This window comes from Phlebotomus papatasi, chromosome 1, assembly GCF_024763615.1.
Source record: "Phlebotomus papatasi isolate M1 chromosome 1, Ppap_2.1, whole genome shotgun sequence".
In the NCBI taxonomy this organism is placed as follows: Eukaryota; Metazoa; Arthropoda; class Insecta; order Diptera; family Psychodidae; genus Phlebotomus; species Phlebotomus papatasi.
Genome location: NC_077222.1, coordinates 21,683,458 through 21,704,016, shown reverse-complemented (window position 1 = coordinate 21,704,016; position 20,559 = coordinate 21,683,458). Strand labels below are relative to the sequence as shown.

The 20,559-nt window shown below is 33.7% G+C and overlaps 5 protein-coding genes across 7 annotated transcripts in view; 4 read left to right on the top strand and 1 right to left on the bottom strand.

Annotated features, from left to right (window-relative positions):
• LOC129798183 (sodium/calcium exchanger 1) overlaps positions 1–20,559 on the bottom strand; it is a 326,830-nt gene that overhangs the window by 91,058 nt on the left and 215,213 nt on the right. The window lies entirely within an intron of this gene.
• On the top strand, positions 651–2,614 carry LOC129798209 (probable cytochrome P450 6a14). Its single transcript, XM_055841231.1, has 2 exons — positions 651–1,894; positions 1,967–2,614. The coding sequence occupies exons 1-2, from the start codon at positions 802–804 to the stop codon at positions 2,380–2,382; spliced, it is 1,509 nt and encodes a 502-aa protein (XP_055697206.1). The 5' UTR covers positions 651–801; the 3' UTR covers positions 2,383–2,614.
• LOC129798199 (probable cytochrome P450 6a14) lies at positions 4,909–7,132 on the top strand. Its single transcript, XM_055841223.1, has 2 exons — positions 4,909–6,092; positions 6,338–7,132. Exons 1-2 carry the CDS (start codon positions 4,994–4,996, stop codon positions 6,751–6,753), a joined length of 1,515 nt encoding a protein of 504 aa, XP_055697198.1. The 5' UTR covers positions 4,909–4,993; the 3' UTR covers positions 6,754–7,132.
• On the top strand, positions 7,570–9,654 carry LOC129798207 (cytochrome P450 6A1-like). The gene is made up of 2 exons (XM_055841229.1): positions 7,570–8,774; positions 8,830–9,654. The coding sequence occupies exons 1-2, from the start codon at positions 7,682–7,684 to the stop codon at positions 9,243–9,245; spliced, it is 1,509 nt and encodes a 502-aa protein (XP_055697204.1). The 5' UTR covers positions 7,570–7,681; the 3' UTR covers positions 9,246–9,654.
• On the top strand, positions 11,014–15,372 carry LOC129798197 (cytochrome P450 6A1-like). The gene is made up of 2 exons (XM_055841221.1): positions 11,014–14,540; positions 14,666–15,372. Exons 1-2 carry the CDS (start codon positions 13,427–13,429, stop codon positions 15,082–15,084), a joined length of 1,533 nt encoding a protein of 510 aa, XP_055697196.1. The 5' UTR covers positions 11,014–13,426; the 3' UTR covers positions 15,085–15,372.

The following is a 20,559-nucleotide window of genomic DNA, read 5'->3' as shown; positions in this document are numbered from 1 at the left end:
CGGTACTAAGCAGGTTATCGAGAAGGAGTCCCTTATCACAATTCCTGTCTTTTCTATTCATCGTAATCCCGAATACTATCCCGATCCCAAAAAGTTTGATCCAGACAGGTTTACTAAGGAAGATATCATAAATCGTCGTCCACTTGCCTGGATTCCTTTTTTGTGAGGGTCCTAAGAATTGCACCGGAATGCGTTTCGGCATAATGCAAGCATTTGGATTGGCAAGTTCGCTTTCAAAATACCGAGTTAGAACATCTGAAAGGAAACTGGATCCTATACTCTACGATCCTGGTAAAAACGTATCATAAAGGTTGACTGGTGTTGAAATTGGAAAAAATTCAAGGAACTTTTGAAGAGATGATTGTTAACCAATCAATTTCTGTTTTATCTTTGCAAAATGTCTATCTTGATTTCGGGCCTTAGTCCGATATGATCCATCGTTTTGAAGTAGGTTTATTGATAGAAATTGCAAGAGCGTAACCAAATTCGAAATCGTTAAAAATTAGCATTATTTGTTAAAATTTTATTTGAAAAATTTGATGTAAATTCTAAAGCTAAAAATATCACAATATTGTACGCATGTGTTTGTGCCATTATAAAGCATTTACTTTATTGTGAATAAAGAATAAATACAACATACATGTGCTATATGTGTGTTTTTCTATTTCTCTCCACCAATTGTGGTAGAGTTTGTGTGATCCAACCAGCATATAAACCATAGATTTTTAGGAAGAGTTGTAGTATTTTCCTGTCAGTCCCAGCCTTGAACACTTCGTACGTTTGGGATACAAGTTCGCAAAAATGGATTCAACGATGCTGTTGTTGTGTGTTGTGACTTTTGTAATAGTTGGTTATTTTTATGCTAAAAAGCAGTACAGATATTGGGCAGATCGTGGAATTCCCTATGTTAAACCGAAATTTTTGATAGGAAATCTTGGGGGTGTGGGCTCGTCTATGCATATCAGTGAAAAATTGCAAGACATTTATAGAGAATTGAAGGGAAAAGAAGTGTTTGGAGGATTATTTTTTCTAACAAATCCAACTGCAATTGCACTGGACTTGGATTTTCTCAGAAATATTTTGGTGAAAGACTTCCAGTACTTCCATGACAGAGGAGTCTATATTAATGAACGGGATGATCCCCTATCTGGACACCTCTTTTCACTCTACGGTCAAAAGTGGAAGATCATGAGAGCAAAGTTAAGCCCTACATTCACATCCGGAAAAATGAAGATGATGCATAGTACGATAATAGCAGTGGCAAAGGAATTTGAAAAAGTACTGGAACCCTTTGCAGCAAAACAAGAACAAATTGAAATGAAAGAATTCCTAGCACGTTTCACAACGGATGTTATTGGAAGTTGTGCCTTTGGAATCGAATGTAACAGTTTGAAGGAACCTGATACAGAATTTGGTCAAGTCGGGAAGAAACTTTTTGATTTTAAAGGTCTTCGCGTAGCAAAGCAATTTTTCCTTCTAACGTTTCCCAAAATTTCAAAGACACTTCGAATGGAAATAACAGACAGGGACGTTGCAAAGTTCTTCATGAAACTTCTAAGAGATACCATTGACTACAGAGAAAAGAATAATGTGAAGAGGAATGATTTCCTATCTCTTATGATCCAACTAAAGAATACCGGAAAGCTGGAAGGAGACAATGTGAATCTAGGACAAATAACCTTTGAAGAACTAGCTGCTCAAACTTTTCTATTCTTTATTGCTGGATTTGAAACATCTTCATCTACAATGACTTTTGCTCTCTACGAATTAGCTCTTAATCAGGATATTCAAGATCATGTGAGGGAGGAGATCAGTTCTGTGTTGGAGAGGCATGGGGGTGAATTCACTTATGATGCTTGCATGGAACTTAAGTATCTTGAAAGGGTTATCAAAGGTAGAGAAAATCATTAAACATTTACTTATTGAAGTGTTACCTAATCCTTTCACTTTACTTCCATTTCTCTAGAAACATTGCGAAAGTACCCGATTGTTGATAACCTCCTCAGAGTGGCAACCAATGATTACCAAGTCCCTGGAACCAATCATGTCTTGAAGAAAGGAATGTCAGTTATCGTACCTGTCTACGCAATTCAGCGAGACCCAGAAATCTATCCGAATCCTGAGAGATTTGATCCGGATCGTTTCACCGAAGAGAACATCAAGAACCGACACCCCTATGCTTGGCTTCCATTTGGAGAAGGTCCCAGGAATTGCATTGGTATGCGATTTGGATTGATGCAGACAAGGGTTGGCTTGGCAACAATCATCAACAAGTACAGAGTTAACGTAACTCAAAAGACACCTATCCCTATGTCCTTAAATTCGAGATTTGCATTCGTGACCCCAGCGAGTGGAATGTGGTTGAAATTAGAAAGGCTTTAGAGTGACACCCGTGTATAAGACTTTTAATACATTCTTATATTTCGTATCTTAAATTACTTTTCAAACTTTATATAGTACCAAATCTTATCAATGACTCCCGTATTTGTGTTTTTGTTTTATGTACAAAAAATATACCTCATCATGATTACTTGAAATATCTCTCTGAAATATCTTTTGCTTACGTTTTTTTTTATCGGTCGCTAGCCAAAATCGAAATACAAAATTTTACCAATACTGCCAAATGTTCTGTTTTTGAAATATTTCATCTATAAAATTGACTTCGCTGTAGGTCCTACAGTACTTGTGAAGTTGTCGTGTACTTCAGTGTTTGCCGTTCAATAGTCTCACAGTTGATCAATCTGAAGATGAAGCTGAATTGGTATTTTGGTTGTTTTGTGATTTTAATTGTTATTGCGTATATATTTATCAAGAGAATGTACGACTACTGGTTGAAGAGGAAGGTTCCCTTTATACGACCGACCTTTCCACTTGGAAATCTTTGGGGTATTGGATCAACGAGGCATTTGGCAATGTTTCTAGAGGAAGCCTACAACGACTTAAAGGGCAAGGATATATTCGGAGGTGTTTATTTCTTCACAAAACCTCTCATTGTCCCTACAGATCTTGATCTAATTAGGAATATCTTGACTAAAGATAACCAGTACTTTAAAGATCCAAACGGTAGTAACCGTAGATTGAATTACGCATTTACTGCACCAGGACAGTGCAGGAACCAAAAGTCAAAAGTGTCTCCTATGTTTACCTGGGAAAAGTTGAAAACAACGTTTCCAGATCCAACTTCTGTACATAAAAGGCTTGATACACACTTGACACCTCTACTCGGTCAAGATGTTGAGATAAAAGGCATCCTATTCGAATTCATAACAGATGTCTTAGGAAACTATATTTTCGGAGCAAAAGGCAATAGCCATAAAGACATAAAGACTGAGCTATATCATCTGCCGAATAAATCGCTTAACATCAGATCAAAAGAAACTCTTCGCTTTTGGTTTGTTACTTTATTTCCAAGCCTTGCTTCAAAGCTGAGGATAAGAATTAACGTAGACGACCTGGATAATTTAGGTGAGCTTTTTGAGAATGCAATTAACAGGAAGCCTAAGAAAAGATCGAAGAAAAGAGATGATTTGTCCCTTGTGATGCAACTCAAGAGTATGCATCAGATTGAGAATAACAAAGCTCAATTGGATAGCTCAGCGTTGCTTGATATTTCTGAATTAACTATGGACTTATTTAGTTCAGGTCTGACGATTAGTACTTTTGTCATGAATTTTGCTCTCTATGAATTAGCCCTTAGTCAAAACGTTCAAAACAGATCTAGAAGAGAAATTCATCAGATACTGAAGGACTACGGCAGACTAACTTACGAAGCTTGCAGGGAACTTAAATATCTAGATAGGATACTTAAAGGTATACGCATATTAATATTGATTTGTTGAAATAATCACGCAAGAATGTTTCATTACACAGAAACACTAAGGAAGTACCCAGTTTTTAACTACTGGGACTGGCAACTGCATTATAATTACCCAGTTCGCGATAGCCTGCATATGATGAAGAAGGGTCTGTATCTACTCATTCCGGTTTATGCCATTCATCGTGATCCGAATATATACCCCAATCCTGATAAGTTCGATCCAGATCGATTTACCGAAGAGCAATGCAGGAAGCGGCATCAGTATGCTTGGCTTCCTTTCGGACAAGAATCCAGCTCTTGCATAGGACATCGCTTCGCAATGCTACAGGCCAAGGTTTGTTTGGCACATTTCATCAGTAAATATAAAGTGTCCCAGTGTACAAGAACGCCTACCGAAATAACCTATGACCCTTGTGAATTTATTTTGACCAGCAAGGATGAAATTTGGCTGAAGCTAACAAAAATTTAAGAAATATTGACCGGACATTCGTATTATCTAATCATTGCGTGCTCTTATCGTGGAATAAGTGAATGAGATTTTGGTCACAAAAGATATGACTGTGTAGGAAAATCAAAAGCTTTATGAGGAACTGCTCAGCAGCTTTTTGGGAACAAAGGTGAAGCGATAAGTTTGGCACGTGGACGTCAAAAAAAAAGACTTGCATTCTGTTGCCTTGAAAGGCATTTGGATTAAAATGCTTGATCCCAGTTGTGATATTTGCTGTTTGAATATACTTTGAATATATTTTTAGGTTTGGAAGTCATACGTTACACTTACGACAAATGTTTATATAATCTACTAAGCTGAAATAAAAATTGATCAATATAAATATATGGCTTTTGAGAATTTAGCATCTTCCCAATTTTTAATTGAAGTATAAATTGATGGTAAAATTTATGGAATTTCGTGTTTGTTTCTGTAATTTGTTCTTACTGCCTAGCTTAAGTACGTAGTGTAATATGCGCATGTGCGTATGCCGTTGGAAGTTTTAGACTGTATTGATCAAAACATAACTAATACTGGAACAAACTTATATAAGTAAGAAAACATGTGTTGGAGATTTTAATCGTATAAAATTCGCAGTGGAATAAAAATATTTTCAGTCTTTGTATCATTCTTGCTAGAAGCACAATCAACATAATTCAATTCACCTTCAAAATATTGTGAGTGTAGAGATGGACTGGAGTATAATCCTATTGAGTTTAATAACATTTGTGACTGTTGGATATTTGTGGGTGAAGAAGCAGTATAGCTTCTGTGAGGAAAATGGAATACCGTACGTGAAACCAACATTTCCATTGGGAAATATATGGGGTGTTGGCTATAAATATCACTTGTCTGAGATTTTACTTGAAACCTATAAGAAATTGAAGGGACAGAAAAAGCATGTTCTCGGTGGGATATACTTATTTACTCAACATGTCTACATTCCATTGGATTTAGATCTCCTCAAGAATATCTTAGTCAAGGATTTTCAGTATTTTCATGATAGAGGCATCTATGTTAACGAAAAAGATGATCCTCTTTCTGCTAACCTATTTGCCTTAAGCGGGCAAAGATGGAAGAATGTAAGAAGCAAACTTAGTCCAACTTTCACTTCTGGCAAAATGAAGATGATGCACAGTACGATCATTGCAGTTGCTAAAGAATTTCAGGATTACCTTGAACCTATTGCTCAGAAAAACGAAGAGGTTGAAATTAAGGATATTCTCGCCCGATTCACCACAGATGTTATCGGGAACTGTGCTTTCGGAGTTGAGTGTAACAGTCTGAAAGATCCTAATACCGAATTCCGAAAAATTGGAAAGAGAGCTTTTGAGTTCAATAATTTGGAGTTTCTAAGGCTATTTTTGATTGGTATTTTCCCGAATCTTTCAAGGAAGCTAAAAGCTAAGGTAACAAAGCCAGAAGTTTCAGAATTCTTTATGAGACTTCTCAGAGAAACTATAGAATATAGAGAGAAGAACAATATCAAGCGGAATGATTTCCTCTCACTACTGATCCAGATCAAGAATACTGGAAAACTTGAAGGTGACAATACGGATCTGGGTAAAATGACCTTTGAAGAATTGGCTGCACAAACATTCCTCTTCTTCGTTGCTGGATTCGAAACATCTTCGTCAACCATGGCTTTTGCTCTCTACGAATTGGCACAGCATCAAGATATTCAAGATAGAGCCAGGGAGGAAATTAATGGAATTCTTGAGAAATATAATGGGGAGTACACATATGATGCATGTATGGAAATGAAGTATGTCGATCAAGTTATAAATGGTAAGACAGTAGGGGAAACTGGGGCATCACCAAAGACGGGTTAGCACCAAACACTGCGATTTTTTTAATCAGATATCCGACTTCAGAGGACAAGACTTATAGAAATTTATAGGCATTATATGGATGCTTGTCCACTGAAGAAATGGTCGATATAGTCCAAGTAGTTTAGAACTAAAAATTAGTGTTTGGTGGCACCCCGGAATCCAGGAATGAACATTTTCTTATAAGCTTCCTAATCGTTTCAGAAACACTCCGGAAGTATCCAGTTGTCGATACTTTGATCCGGAAGGCTGGTCAAGACTATCAACTTTCGAATCACGATTTCGTATTGAAGAAGGATTCTATTATTCTAATATCAGCTTATGGCATTCACCATGATCCAGAAATCTACCCAGATCCCGAAAAGTTTGATCCGGATCGTTTTACTGAAGAAAACATCAAGAACCGACATGCCTACGCTTGGCTTCCGTTCGGAGAAGGTCCTAGGATTTGTGTCGGAATGAGGTTCGGCATGATGCAGACTAGAGTTGGACTGGCAAATCTGCTTTCGAAGTACCGAGTCAAGACCACACCAAAAACCCCCATACCATTAGTTTTTTCACCCAGTTCTTCGGTTCTCAGTGCCAAGAGTGGAATGTGGCTTAGGCTTGAAAAAGTCTAATACCATCACTATTACCAAAATATTTTTCAGTATTGTTGTTCGAGTAAATATTGTGCTTTTCATCAAATTCGCTTTTATCTTTTAGATCTTTTGGACTTTTTAGCTGCATATTGTTTTTGCAATAGGTCTTTTTTTGTGTCTACTTATTGATTAGCAAAAAATTAAAAGATCGTTATCACGACAAAAGACTATACAGCCTGTGAAGAAGCATTTCCGCCGTTTGGCTTTGGAGGCTGGTCATCAACGCTAAGACGGCGGCAGACGCAAGAAAATGAATGTCTTATTGCTTTATGAATTTTGAATCAATTGTGTATGCTTAAGTGTAATAATTTTTTTTTTATTATTATGAAATTAATAAATTGAAAATTCGAATTGAAAATATTGTGTTATTGAGTCTTTCCCTGCAAGTTATACAGTAATTACGTAGCTCCGGCAAATTGAAGTATATATATAAGACAAGCTTTTTCCATGAAGAAAATCAAGATCAATGATTAGGGAAATGATAATTCATTAGATGAACTTGAACTCTTACATCCAAGTTCAATATATCATACTTGAAATCTCCTGGAATCTTTTGAAATGCATGGGAGGTTTTATTAACCGGCATTACTCATGACAAGTCTTCGTCTCTCTTCATGATGTAATCAAGCAAAATATTGTGAATTACACATACTACCAGCATATATCAATCATTAACCAGACATCAGAAATGTTTGTGTTGGTTTTTTGTACAGAATGAACGTGGTTCAATTATCTTAAAACACCATACACCGCTCCGGTCCATGTAACATGTGTGAGTTTCGTTTTTGTATATGATTTTTTGTATTTATATCGCTACATAATTCCGATATTTCGTCAGTTGATCGAGAGAAGTGAAGGTGACTTCAATCCTCTGGATAATCCCCAAGAGTGTAGTAACTGAGTAAAAATGGATTGGACATTAGTGGCCCTAAGTGTTATAACTTTTGTGGTGGTAGGATATTTGTGGGTGAAAAAACAATACAGATTCTTCGAGGAGAAAGGTGTTCCCTTCGTCAGACCGAAATTTCCCCTTGGAAATCTTTGGGGTGTTGGCAAGAAATTTCACAGTGGAGAACTTATTCGAAAAATTTACACCAAACTTAAAGGAAAAGATGTGATTGGAGGTGTTTATTTCTTCACGAGGCCTGTTGTAATGCCTTTTGATTTGGATTTACTGAAGCATATACTCGTCAAGGATTTTCAGTATTTTCATGATCGTAATATCTACGTGAATGAGAAAGATGATCCTCTGTCAGGCCATCTATTTGCACTTGGAGGACAGAGATGGAAGCATTTGAGAAACAAACTAAGTCCTACATTCACATCTGGAAAAATGAAGATGATGCATAGTACAATAATTGCCGTAGCTCAAGAATTTCAAAATTATCTAGAGGACTTTGCTGAAAAGAAGGAAGAAATTGAAGTGAAAGATATTTTGGGGAGATTTACAACGGACGTTATTGGTAGCTGTGCTTTTGGACTTGAATGCAATAGTCTTAAGGATCCGGATACACAGTTTCGTGTAATGGGAAAGAAAGTTTTTGATTTTGGTGGATTTGAATTTTTGAAGTTATTCTTCTTATCGATGTTTCCCAACGTAGGGAGAACCCTTCGTATGAGAGTGACAAAGCCGGATGTATCTGACTTCTTTATGGGAGTCCTTAGAGAAACTATTGACTACAGAGAAAAGAATAATGTCAAGAGAAATGATTTTCTGTCTCTCTTGATCCAAATCAAAAATACTGGAAAATTAGATGACGAAGAAGTTGATCTGGGGAAAATGACTTTTGAAGAGTTAGCAGCTCAAACCTTCATTTTCTTTATTGCTGGATTTGAGACATCTTCGTCCACGATGACATTTGCATTATACGAACTATCAAAAAATCAGAAAGTTCAGAATCAAGCTAGGGAAGAAGTCAATAGGGTTCTTGAGAAGTACAACGGGGAATATACCTACGAAGCTTGTATGGAATTAAAATACATTGATCAAGTGATCAAAGGTAAGTTTAGTCACATGATACTATCGGACAATTGCTTCTAATATTCCTTTTTCAGAAACGCTACGACTACATCCAATCGTTCCGAATTTAATCCGGAGCTTGGGTCAGGACTATAAAATCCCGGATCGCGATTACGTTTTTAAGAAAGGAACCTTCTTCAGTATCCCTATATTCGGTATCCATCGTGATCCTGATATCTATCCTGATCCCGATCGTTTCGATCCGGATCGTTTCACCGAAGAGAACATTAAGAACCGACATTCCTATGCTTGGCTTCCGTTCGGAGAAGGACCTAGGAATTGTGTCGGAATGAGATTTGGCATGATGCAGACAAGGGTTGGACTGGCTACCCTACTTAGCAAATACAGGATCACCCCGACTGATAGAACTCCTATTCCGATGTCTTATTCACCGACTTCTGCTGTTCTATCACCACGAGACGGAATGTGGCTCAAAATTGAAAAAGTTTAAATAACTACGTTTTATATTTTTCACAAAATGAAATGACTGGCAATGCTATTATCTTGTGAACATTGCCAATTTTCAAATTTCGATAAGATTGGGCGTATGCTTTGTCATTCTACCATTTAATTGATGTGAGTAGAGAGATATACTTAATAACATTGTCCATTTTGGTTGTGTTCTGTGCAATAACGAGGCAATTTGCTATATTTTGCCGACTTTATGTACGTATAATTTTAAGTGTTAACCTAAGAATTATTTAGTAGATTAGCTTGCCTTTAACTTCTATGTAAACATTGACGTTCAGGAAGCGTCTATTGACGTATTTGACTGTGAATTCCTTAATGTAATTAACAAAAATAAAGAACACCGGTATGTAAATTATCCAAGTCATAATAAAGGTAATTCCCTTAACCGATTTTCGGCAACTTTCTCAATTTATTTTCCACCAATGACGCATTTTATATTTCTTTTTGAGATTATGTATTTCTTCACAGAATATCCAGCCTCCGCAATGGGTTTGAAAATCTTTTATGACCTTCACTTATTGCCAGTCTTCCATTGCTTTTTTGGGAACCATTTAGTTTTAGACGCATTATACATAGCTCAAGTCCCATCTGGCGCCAAAACATTGCTCAGCTCTATGTGAATGATTTCATATTTGTATTTGTGAATTAATTCAACTTGAACTGTACGACTAGAGTATTGTTGTATAGTCCAGCAATACTTGTATGAAATGCGAAAAAATACAGTACAATTCCAAAATTAAAAAACCAATTCAAATCATGTTCATTTGCATTTTCGAGATGGCCTTTTTAAAATTATTAAAGTGGAAAAATCTTTTAATTTAAAAGATTGTTGATCTAATATCTATTTTCTTTTATTAATTGGTTCCTATTGAATAAAAAATTGGAATTTGTAATTGCTTGATTAATCTGAAATTGTTTGTAAAACATTACGAAATTCTAAATTGTAATAATTTAAGAAAAATAAATATTTGATTTAGAATTTGCACTATAGGGGAAAACGCATTACCTTCGGACGACTCAAGCTTCGAACAATTCATATTTTTCAATATGTTTTTAATGGATATGACCCGTTATATTTAAAGAGTCAGTCAAATGCCTCAAATTTTCTAAAGGGACCGTAGATTAAATGAACATAGAAAAAAATGAGTTGTCCGAAAGTAGAGTGCTTTCCCCTACTGAAACTCAGGTTCAATTAAAAACTTTTGGAACTTTACTGGAAAACCAAATAAATATTATAGTTTTTTTTTTAATAATTTATAGTATTGATAAAAATAATACGCTAGAAAAAACTAAACGGAAAATTTGCATTTTTAAATACTTTGATAGGTCTGTCATTAAATATCTTGTTTTAATTACAAAAATTTAAATTTTGATATAATAATGATAATTAAAAATACAATAATAATATTAATTTTTTGCACAAAAAAATCATCATATTAAGAATGAAATTGATTCTGATCCAGGACACGATAATGCGCTTAAAACATTATGAGTATCATTAAGGGAATACAGTGAGATTTAATCGAAAAATTGCTACTCGTGCAATAAATAAACAAAACATCATGTAACCTAATTTTATCACAGTTTTGTGAGTGATTGTGTTTAAGTTAATGAGCGCTATTATTGCTGCAAATCAATAAACGAAATATGTCTATAATTACAGTAATAAATATTTTTAATTATAAAACGGTTAGAGATAACGATTTTAGGTAGGTGTATCCGGTGATTCGGTGATAAGTGAATTTATTTTATTTATTTATATTTATTTTGATGTACTGCGCTATTTGTCCCTTTTTATAGATTATTCAGTTTACGATGTTTCGCAAAAAATATTAGACGCTTCAATCATTTGCACCGGGCCGGGGCTCGAGAATGGAATTTTTTTCTTAATGATATTAAAATTGTGACATTTATAAAATACCTCTTTTTGTTCCAGATCGGTTAATATTGCAGAAATTTTCAATAAATTTGATTCAATTTGAAGTTACCCAAGCAGCAATTTTTTCTTAAAATAGTCTTGTAGAATTCCCTAAGAAAGGCACTATAGAACCAAAAATCTATTTATTTACTTATAACGCTCTTGCTTCCATCACTGAGATTATTATGAGTAAAGTGGCGCACTCTTAAGGATCTTAAGAGCTGCTATGGGAATTTCAACAAAAAAATTTCACTTTAAGTCTTTTAAAAGTGAACTAAAAGAGTTGTCTAATACTTGGTTCTATAAGGCAGCTATTTTGCTTCTTGGGTAGAATTATCATCTCCTCATTGATAGAACAATCCTGAATATTTCTTTTTTATCCGAGCGCTCACAGCTGGAGTTTCTTCAAGAGAAAAGACTTTCAACGAACGATATTAAAAGCAAAGAAAAGACTAATTTCGAAGTTCAAAGTGTGTCGATTTGAGAATTAACTTTGATTGGGAAAATCAAAGCAAAATACTTAATTTACAGTTGAAGTTAAAAAAACAAATATCGGTTTCGAAAGTCGAATTGGTTTCGAATAAGCAAGCTTATTTTTATTACTCAGTTTAACCGCATGGTGACCACACTATACGTCCATTAAAATTTCGAAGAGTCTTATTTTTCAAAATGTATTTATTTTTGCTTTGTTGTAGGGAAAATAAGAGCAACAAGGCTCATTTTATTACAATACCTTTCATGAGTAATGCTGTAATACGGGCTACATACCTAAGGCTTAGTCATGTAGTTTAACTACTCTAATTTTTTATCAGTCAAGATTTTTTGAAAAAATTAGTAGTAATTATCCATTAGATTCACACAAAAAACAACAAATAAAATTGATTGTTATTTACGGTTTAGAGATCTTCGAGAAATAGGACTAAACCTCAAGTCTGAAGCCTGCTTAATGCTCTTAACAACTTCATAGTCTGATATTTCATTAATGTTCCCACATTGTTCCAAAATATAGTTTGAAAATTCGAAAGTAAGTTTGAATTCTTCGAAGATCAACAACGTTTTATGCAAATAGAGGTTGATTTACCTTTTATCCAAGACAGTAATTAATAATCAAAGTATAGTTGTGAATCAGAGTACTGTTATAATTCATTTAATAGATTCTCTCTGTGGTATTTTATAAATTTTCATAACTTTGCGCGAAATTTTGGTTTGAAAATTTGAAAAGTTCACGAAATTATCGTTAAATTTTTCAAACACCAACGACAATTTGTACAAATACGGAACCGTTTACCTTCGAGCTGAGAAACTTTTGCCGAATTAAACTTAGGCTGTGAGTATACCATATCGATTTCTTTTTTTTTTTTTTTTAGTAATTATACCTATATAATTTGATTTCAATATGAAATTTTGATGAATTATTTTCCGGAAATTTGGCCTTTTCATAAAATTTTTCGGTTTGTCATATACATTGAGAAAAAAGAGGGTGCGATTAACTTTTTTTCCTCAGAACTTTAACACTTTTTAGGTGTAAATATATATCAACATTTTTTAATGTTAAATTTACACCTTTTTAAGGGTAAAATTAACATGAAAAAGGGTAACTTTAACCCCTAATACAACTAAAAAGGGTAATATTTACACAGATTTTGGATCAATACTGTAGATCAATACTGCCGGATTTCTCTCAGTCTACGAACCTTGAGACTAAACGGTGAGAGATATCGTTTTCAGATTTCCGATCATCAATTTAATTGGTAGAAAATTATAGTCCTCATTATTATCATAAATATAAATTATTATCAATTATAATAAATTATTATCATATCATGTCCTCACAATTATCATAAAAAATAACAAAGTGTTCAAAGTTTGAACTTTTTTAAACTTGAGCAGTCGGCGAATTTTTCTTCCCCATTGTATTTGGCGTTGTGAGTACCAACGAACATGATTAGTTTGACCTTTGTTGATAATTCACACTAAATTGAAAAGTCAAAACAACAAGTTATCATTGTATACTTCATCTAGAATTTTGCCAGTCCCAAAAATACTTCAACGTTGAATCATTTTTGAGGGGGTTTCAGTCTTATCTCAGGCAGTAAAAAATATCTATTTGATTGTATTTGTAGTTTAGAAGATTATATATATTTTCGGGTTTTGCTCGTGGTCTATTGATTGAGCTATTTTAGTTTAAAGTGGACTCCAATTGGGAGAGGTTGAGTTTTGTAATACAGTATTCTAGAATTAGGATGGAGGGCTTCCTTCTGTGGATTTTTACATTTTTAGCATTGATTGCTGGAAGTTTCGGGCTTTTATATGCTTGGTCTATGAAAAAGTTTCGTTTCTGGAAGGATAGAGGTATCTGCCACAATGAACCTATATTCCCATATGGGAATACCAAAGGCGTTTCGCGTGCTATTCGCTTTAGTGATATCCTGACGGACTTATACTACAAGTATCAAGGGAAAGAGAAATTTGTTGGATTGTACATGTTCATGAAACCTATTGGTATGGCTAGTGATCCAGATTTGATTAAGCAGATTTTGGTGAAAGATTTCCACAACTTCCAGAACCGCGGACTCTATCACAATGAGAAGCATGATCCTCTATCGGGGCATCTTTTCACATTGGAAGGGGAACCATGGCGAATCTTGAGAACCAAACTCAGTCCAACTTTCACATCTGGGAAGATTAAGATGATGTTCAACATTATGGTTGAGGTGACGAAGGAACTAAAGAGAATTGTGGATGAAGAATTGAAGGTGAACAATGATGTTGATATCAGTGATACCATGGCACGTTTCACAATGGATATCATTGGGAATTGTGCTTTTGGAATTGAGTGCAATGCTCTCAAGAATCCCAATGAGGAGCTTATGGTATTTGGCAAGAAATTCTTTAATCCAGGACCAAGGCAAATCATGCGACAGATTGCTTTTTCTGTATTTCCGGAACTGTCACGAAAATTGGGAATAAGAGCAATTGAGGAGGATGTCAGTTCGTTCTTTATGAGGGTCATCACAGAGACCGTGAGATATCGGGAGCAGAATGGGATTGTTAGGTCGGATTTTATGGATTTGATGCTACGTCTCAAGAACAGTGGAAAGCTCGATACAGATGACAATGCTGAGAAATCCGGCTTAATCACCCTCAATGAACTAGCGGCTCAGTGCTTTGTCTTCTTCCTGGCGGGCTTTGAAACATCATCAACAACCATATCATTCTCTCTCTATGAATTGGCACTCAATCCGGATATTCAGGAGAGACTGCGCAAGGAAATCTTGCAGTGTCTCGAGGAGACAAATGGAGTTCTCACATATGAAGCTGTCATGGGAATGAAATATCTCGAAAAAGTGATAAATGGTGAGTCATTCGAGTCATTTCTTCTTTCTAACAAAAGCGGGGATTTTCCCTCTATTGAGTTAGTGAAAAGCGTTTTTTCAATTTCATTTTTATCTCTATTTTTTTCTTCTTCTTGGTTGGCACAGAAACCCTCCGAAAATATCCAGCTGTCGAGATGTTGGTACGGAAAGCAAAGAATGATTACCCCATTGAGGGCACACCACACACCATTCCCAAAGATACCCTCATTTTCATACCCGTCTACACTGTCCATCATGATCCAAAAATCTATCCACATCCTCATAAATTCAATCCCGAGAGATTCAATGAGGAAAATATGAGGAATCGACATCCGTACACGTATTTGCCATTTGGTGAGGGACCACGAAATTGCATTGGGATGCGCTTTGGGCTACTTCAGACACGCATTGGTATCATCACCATGCTCACCAACTATCGATTGACAGTCTGCCAGAAGACTCCCAAAGCACCACCAGAATTTATTCCCAGCAGTATCGTTCTTAAAGTCAAAGGCGGTATTTGGCTTAGAGTAGATAAATTGTGAGGACTTTATCATCTTTCAGATAAAATCATTTTTTGAACAAATGTCTTATTGAAATTAAAGTTGTGATTTAACCAGAAATATTCTTGTAAAATGCAGGACACGGCATAAAGCATCTTCAAACTCCTTGAAACTATTGATCAGTCACATCATCTTTAGTAAGTTCCCTATGCTTGTGCAGGACAAGGTCTTCAATATGGACATAAATTTCTCTAGTGAATAGAGGCCATAAGGCTAATCCTTGAGCATGTTAACCTATAAAATTTAACAGTAAAGAGTTATGTAAAAGAATTTTATGCAAAGAACTTCTAAAAGATGATATAGAGCTCCCTCAGTATATGATACTTTAATATAAATCTTTACTACCAAATAATGTTACAGGTTAAGTACTATTAAGGTAGGTCTATTTGGGCATTAAAGGCACGCCCCTTGAAAACTTTCTTAAAAAAAATAGAGAGTAGCGGCTATTAATGAAAGTTTGTAAGATATTGGATAATATTTTGGTAAAAATGGTCAGTAAAAATTATAATTGATATTAAGTACTACAATATTATTAGCAAAGGGAAAGTTTTAAGAATTTATGAAGCATTTTAATTTTTTTACTGACCAAAATGGATTATTTAAAATTTATTATTATGGATTATTAAAATTTTCCTAGAACAAACCACATGTCTATGTATTCGTTGTCATATAATTTTCAAGTTTTTCCTCATAAACCATTGAATATATTTAAAATTCATAAAAAAATATTGTATGTAGGGAAAAGTCTTTTATGCAGAAATATTCTCTTTGAAAAAAAAAAGAGTTAAGGCCTCTAAAGACCACACTATCCTAAAAGATACCGTTATTCGAAAACTTTGAATAACCAGGTTTAGAGTAAAAATATTTTAATAAAGTCCTTATAATCTGACGCTTTTGTTATTTGATTTTTTTTTTTGAAAATGGTAACTTTTTAAACCCTGATGATCTTCAGCTACTCTAGCTCATTTCTTAAGGAGAATATTTCTGTAAAGTAGACTCATCGTTACAAGGAATGCTTTTCATGGAACTAAAGGACTTTTGAGAATATTTAAGGAACAATTGGATAATTACAAGGAAATTGTAGAAATAGGGATATAATTTCTTGAAAATATTTCTTAAATTCTCCTTTAAAAATCGTTCAATGGTACCAACAACTTACGTTATACCGTTATTGAAGTAATTCTGCACATTTCTTAAGAACTATTATTTTAAGATATCTCGGAAACTTAACTATAGATGAACTACATATAAGATTCTTCGGGAGATATGTTCAAGATACATCAAGGACTCCGAAAATACCGATAGTTTCCCATCACACAATAAAGTTTTTATTTTATTGCCCTGTAATGTTCAAAAGTTTTAAAGAGCGATTAGTTTCTATGGGAGCCACCAGATGGAGCAGTCAGAGGTAAAATAAAAAAAATGTGTATTTAAATCCTGGATCGCACATTAACTTTAACCCGAATTTCGTTAAGATCGGATAAGCTATATTCCAGAAATAAATTAATAAAACTTCAAATTTTTTGAAGGATATCGTTAATTTGCCAAGGACTGACAGTGTTTTTTGAACTGGATTTCGGTAATTTTTTAAGCATATACCAACACCTACAAAGTCGACCTAGTCTCATCTGTGGTGAAGGGTTGGACCAGCTTCCATACATTTCTGCCCATTGTCTTTGGCTTATTCACTGACCAAAATTGTTTTTCCCTTAATAAATTCATAAGTTTGAAATGTCATAGATTTACATGGAAAAAAGATTTTTATTCAGAAACAGTAGATTGATCAGTAAAAAATCTACTTTGATCAGTAGAATACTAAAAAAAAGTGATCATAAATCCCTTCACGGAGAATTAAAAGAAAAGCATCAAGGGGTTACTCAAATTTGGAATTTCGATACATTTTTTCGTTCGAATCTATAGAATCCACGGAATCATTCGTAAGATTCTAATATAATCTGAAATGATATTCCTTCAAGAATCACTGGAATCAAATGAAATTACATATTCATTCTTAATCAATATTCCGCGATAGACAATGATAAGCCATTGTACATGACAGATTTCTATGGATTTTTTTTAATTTTCCAAAGAAGATTAATAAATGGACATTTTTTCACATTTTGAACTAAAAAAACAATTGTAGAATATGTCTCATTCGAAAAAAAACACGATTTCTCCCGTGGTGGATACAAGGTAAAAGACCCAGACAGCAAATGCGATTAAGAGGGACCCCCGGTATACCAAGAACAAAATAGTGAATTGTGAGACGCTACATTTTGTCCTATGTTCAATATTTTGTATAGATTGAGGTGCCCATTATTTAAGACTGATAAGAGGCTCTATTTGGAGTCAAGGATGCGGCCAGGATTTCATCAAGACGGGAGAGAAATTGGACAACTATCCCCAAAAGAAATCGTTTTTTTTTCCGAACGCAAAGAACAAAAGGATCCTGAAAAATTGTAAAATAAAGCTTAATTATTAGACTTTGAGTTTAATTAAAAATCAATAAAAGGAAAAGGGAATCCATTTACAATCTGTTTTTTGAGAAAATCATTGTGCCGATTTAAGCGATTTTGGAGGATTTAAACAAAAGGTGCAAAAGCTTTTTCATGTATCTGAGTAACCTTCCGTTCCAGGAAATTGCATTTTAAGTTTGAGGATCCCAAAATGATGTTCTTAGAGACCAAAAAAGCTTTTAAACTTTATATGCTTCTAAATCAGAATCAATCTTATTTTAATTCGATTTTGATGATTTTAAGTGGTTCAGATAGCACGTAATCAAATTTAATTGCTTTCTAAAAATAAATATTAGCTTTTATGTTTTAAGGAAAAAAGGATTAAAAACACCTTCCGTTTTTTTAATTTCTTAAGAAGATTCATACAAGCTTTCTGTTAAAAGTTCACAATAAATTAATTTTCAAGTCGTTTTTTGATGATATAAACTTATTTTCAAAGACGAAAATACTCCACAAAACATCGAGTGGAAATTGTGATAAAAAAAATATTTTTTACATGTTTAAAATCAAGAATTTAATTAAGGCTTTTCCTTAAAGAAAATGGCGGGAAATTTTGATCAATAATGAACAGATGATGTTGTTTTTAGAGTTTCAATATCTTTCTTTCAAAAATTCAATTCTAATCCTATTTTGATTAATTTGAGGCCTGATGTGAAAGATTTCTAGCTAGATATTTACTAAACCTGTTCCATAGCGACATTGTAGCTCTTCCTATTCTTCAAGAATTATTTTGATCGTATTTAGCAACATCTGAAATTCGATAAAGTCGAAGATATCGGGGATAAACAGAATCACAGAATGGAATAATTGAGAATCACAGAATACTGAATTGAATTTATTAAGAGAATCACACATTTGGAGTCATTAGAATCACATTAGAATCCCATGGAATAAACGGAATATGGGCACAAATTTTCGATTTTGAGTAACCCTTTGAAGAAAAGTAATTTGTTGGTCAAAAGGAGATAACTTCTAATGAAAATCTCCAAAAGGTTTGTTGGCCTTGGCGCCTAGCTCCTTATTGACCAAGGAACATAACAAAATTTTACTTCTCTTCAACAGCTCTCAACTTCTTATTGTCTCCTGTTGACAAAAACAAACAAAATCGATTTTAAATAAAAAAAATTGTCACTAAATTGGTTGATTTCAAATTGAACTGTATTGAGTTCAATGGGTTAACCAACTTTTTTCTCCTTTTGGCAATCGAAAATACTAAAATCGTTTATAACTTTTTTTTCATTTTCGCTCTTCTAAGAATATTTTATTACATTTAACCATTTATAATTTATGATTTCCGTTTAACTTAGATACTGATCATCTTACCAAAATACTCGATAATCCTTTTAAACTAATTTTTGTATCAGTAGCACTTTTTTTGTATTTTTCCAAATTAAATTCACATAAAATCAAGAATATTTAAATCAGAATTTTCTATACTTTAAAACTTCATTGCTTTTATTAAAATAATTATTTTATGAATTTAAATAAAGTAAGGAAAACAAATCAAGAAACTTTTTTCCAGCCCGCAAAACACTTTTCAATATTATTTTGATTATAAAGTGTGGTAATTTAAATTAAGAAACTTTCTGAATTTTATTGGATTGCTCTTTAAATTAGAACATTTTGGACTGGAGTGAAATTTTCACGCTGATGCTAAAGAACACGATTCAGTTTAGCTAATTTGAATATCTGTTCTCTTTATTCAAATTAAACTCAGAACAAGTTGTGTTATATATCAAATTTAGAATTTTCTCTAAGATTTCTTTATTTTTAATTGAAAGCATACTACATATGCAATTTAATTAAGAAATGTTAAATATGCGGAGCAGTTTCATTTTGCTTTATATGGAATGTGTTGCTGTCTTTTGTTAGTATAAGTGTTGTTATTTATATTTTATATACCGGTGATACTATCGAACCGTCTGCTAACCCACGTGTTTATTGTTTTTGTTTACTTTTTACTTCACGGTCAAATGTATTTACTGTGCTTTGAAGAGCTGAACCGAATCCGATGACATCATATGATTACTCACTAACCCATGAAGAATGAAAGAACACGTTTGTGAATTTGAATAAGAAGACAACTGATTTGCATAGAATTACTTAACTTGAAAAACTTTCAATGTATGAGTTTTTTTTGTTATTTAAAAAATTAACAACTATATGAGTATAGAAAGCACCGATACTGTTGGAACAAGAAAATCCATGGAGTGATTCCTTATCGTTTCATCTTATCATACTTATAAAAAATATTATTTTTAGTATTCTTGATAATGTAATCAATCTATTTTTGAACTTTTATATAAACACTTAAGATGTGAAGATATTGCTATTGATAAAGAAACGTTATTGCAGCAAATGCATTTAAACATTCTTGCAGTGTGTTTTAATTGGATATAACCAAATCTGTTCTGTAGAGGACTTAAAGGACGCCCACAAAATACTGAAATTTAATTTTATTCTTAAATAAAATTTATTATGCTATTTTGAGTATAAAATATCTTCGACAGGGTCTCTGAGCAAGTAAAAAAAATATGCGCAAAATCTCGTTTGAAATATCAACCATAAGGCTTACTCAACTTTATAAAAGTTGTGATTCTTTTATGATAAATAACATAAAGTCGTAATTATTAATCAAAAGTAAGTGGCCTAATCTCAATTTTCAGGTTGGATCAGCAAGTATGTTATCCGTATTGTCTCAACTTTTGTTACAAACGTATACGTAATGATACGTCGTTTCCTAGAAGTACAGGATAGAAAGTAAACGCAGATAGTAGGATTAAGTGCCCATGCTTCGTGCGATCCCAAGCTTCGTACTACATTTTTCCTATGTTTCTAAATAAATGCGACTCATCACACATCACACCCATATTTTAAAAACTACGGGAAAATGTACAGATTTTAAAAAATATTGCAGAGGAACATTTATTCATAAACATAG

Bases quoted from the DNA above. Each gene is read 5' to 3' on its own strand.
- LOC129798209 (XM_055841231.1), top strand. From the start codon at position 802: ATGGATTCAACGATGCTGTTGTTGTGTGTTGTGACTTTTGTAATAGTT. The intron at 1,895-1,966 runs GTAGAGAAAATC...CCATTTCTCTAG, and splicing joins TCTTGAAAGGGTTATCAAAG to AAACATTGCGAAAGTACCCG.
- LOC129798199 (XM_055841223.1), top strand. From the start codon at position 4,994: ATGGACTGGAGTATAATCCTATTGAGTTTAATAACATTTGTGACTGTT. The intron at 6,093-6,337 runs GTAAGACAGTAG...TAATCGTTTCAG, and splicing joins TGTCGATCAAGTTATAAATG to AAACACTCCGGAAGTATCCA.
- LOC129798207 (XM_055841229.1), top strand. From the start codon at position 7,682: ATGGATTGGACATTAGTGGCCCTAAGTGTTATAACTTTTGTGGTGGTA. The intron at 8,775-8,829 runs GTAAGTTTAGTC...TTCCTTTTTCAG, and splicing joins CATTGATCAAGTGATCAAAG to AAACGCTACGACTACATCCA.
- LOC129798197 (XM_055841221.1), top strand. From the start codon at position 13,427: ATGGAGGGCTTCCTTCTGTGGATTTTTACATTTTTAGCATTGATTGCT. The intron at 14,541-14,665 runs GTGAGTCATTCG...TGGTTGGCACAG, and splicing joins TCTCGAAAAAGTGATAAATG to AAACCCTCCGAAAATATCCA.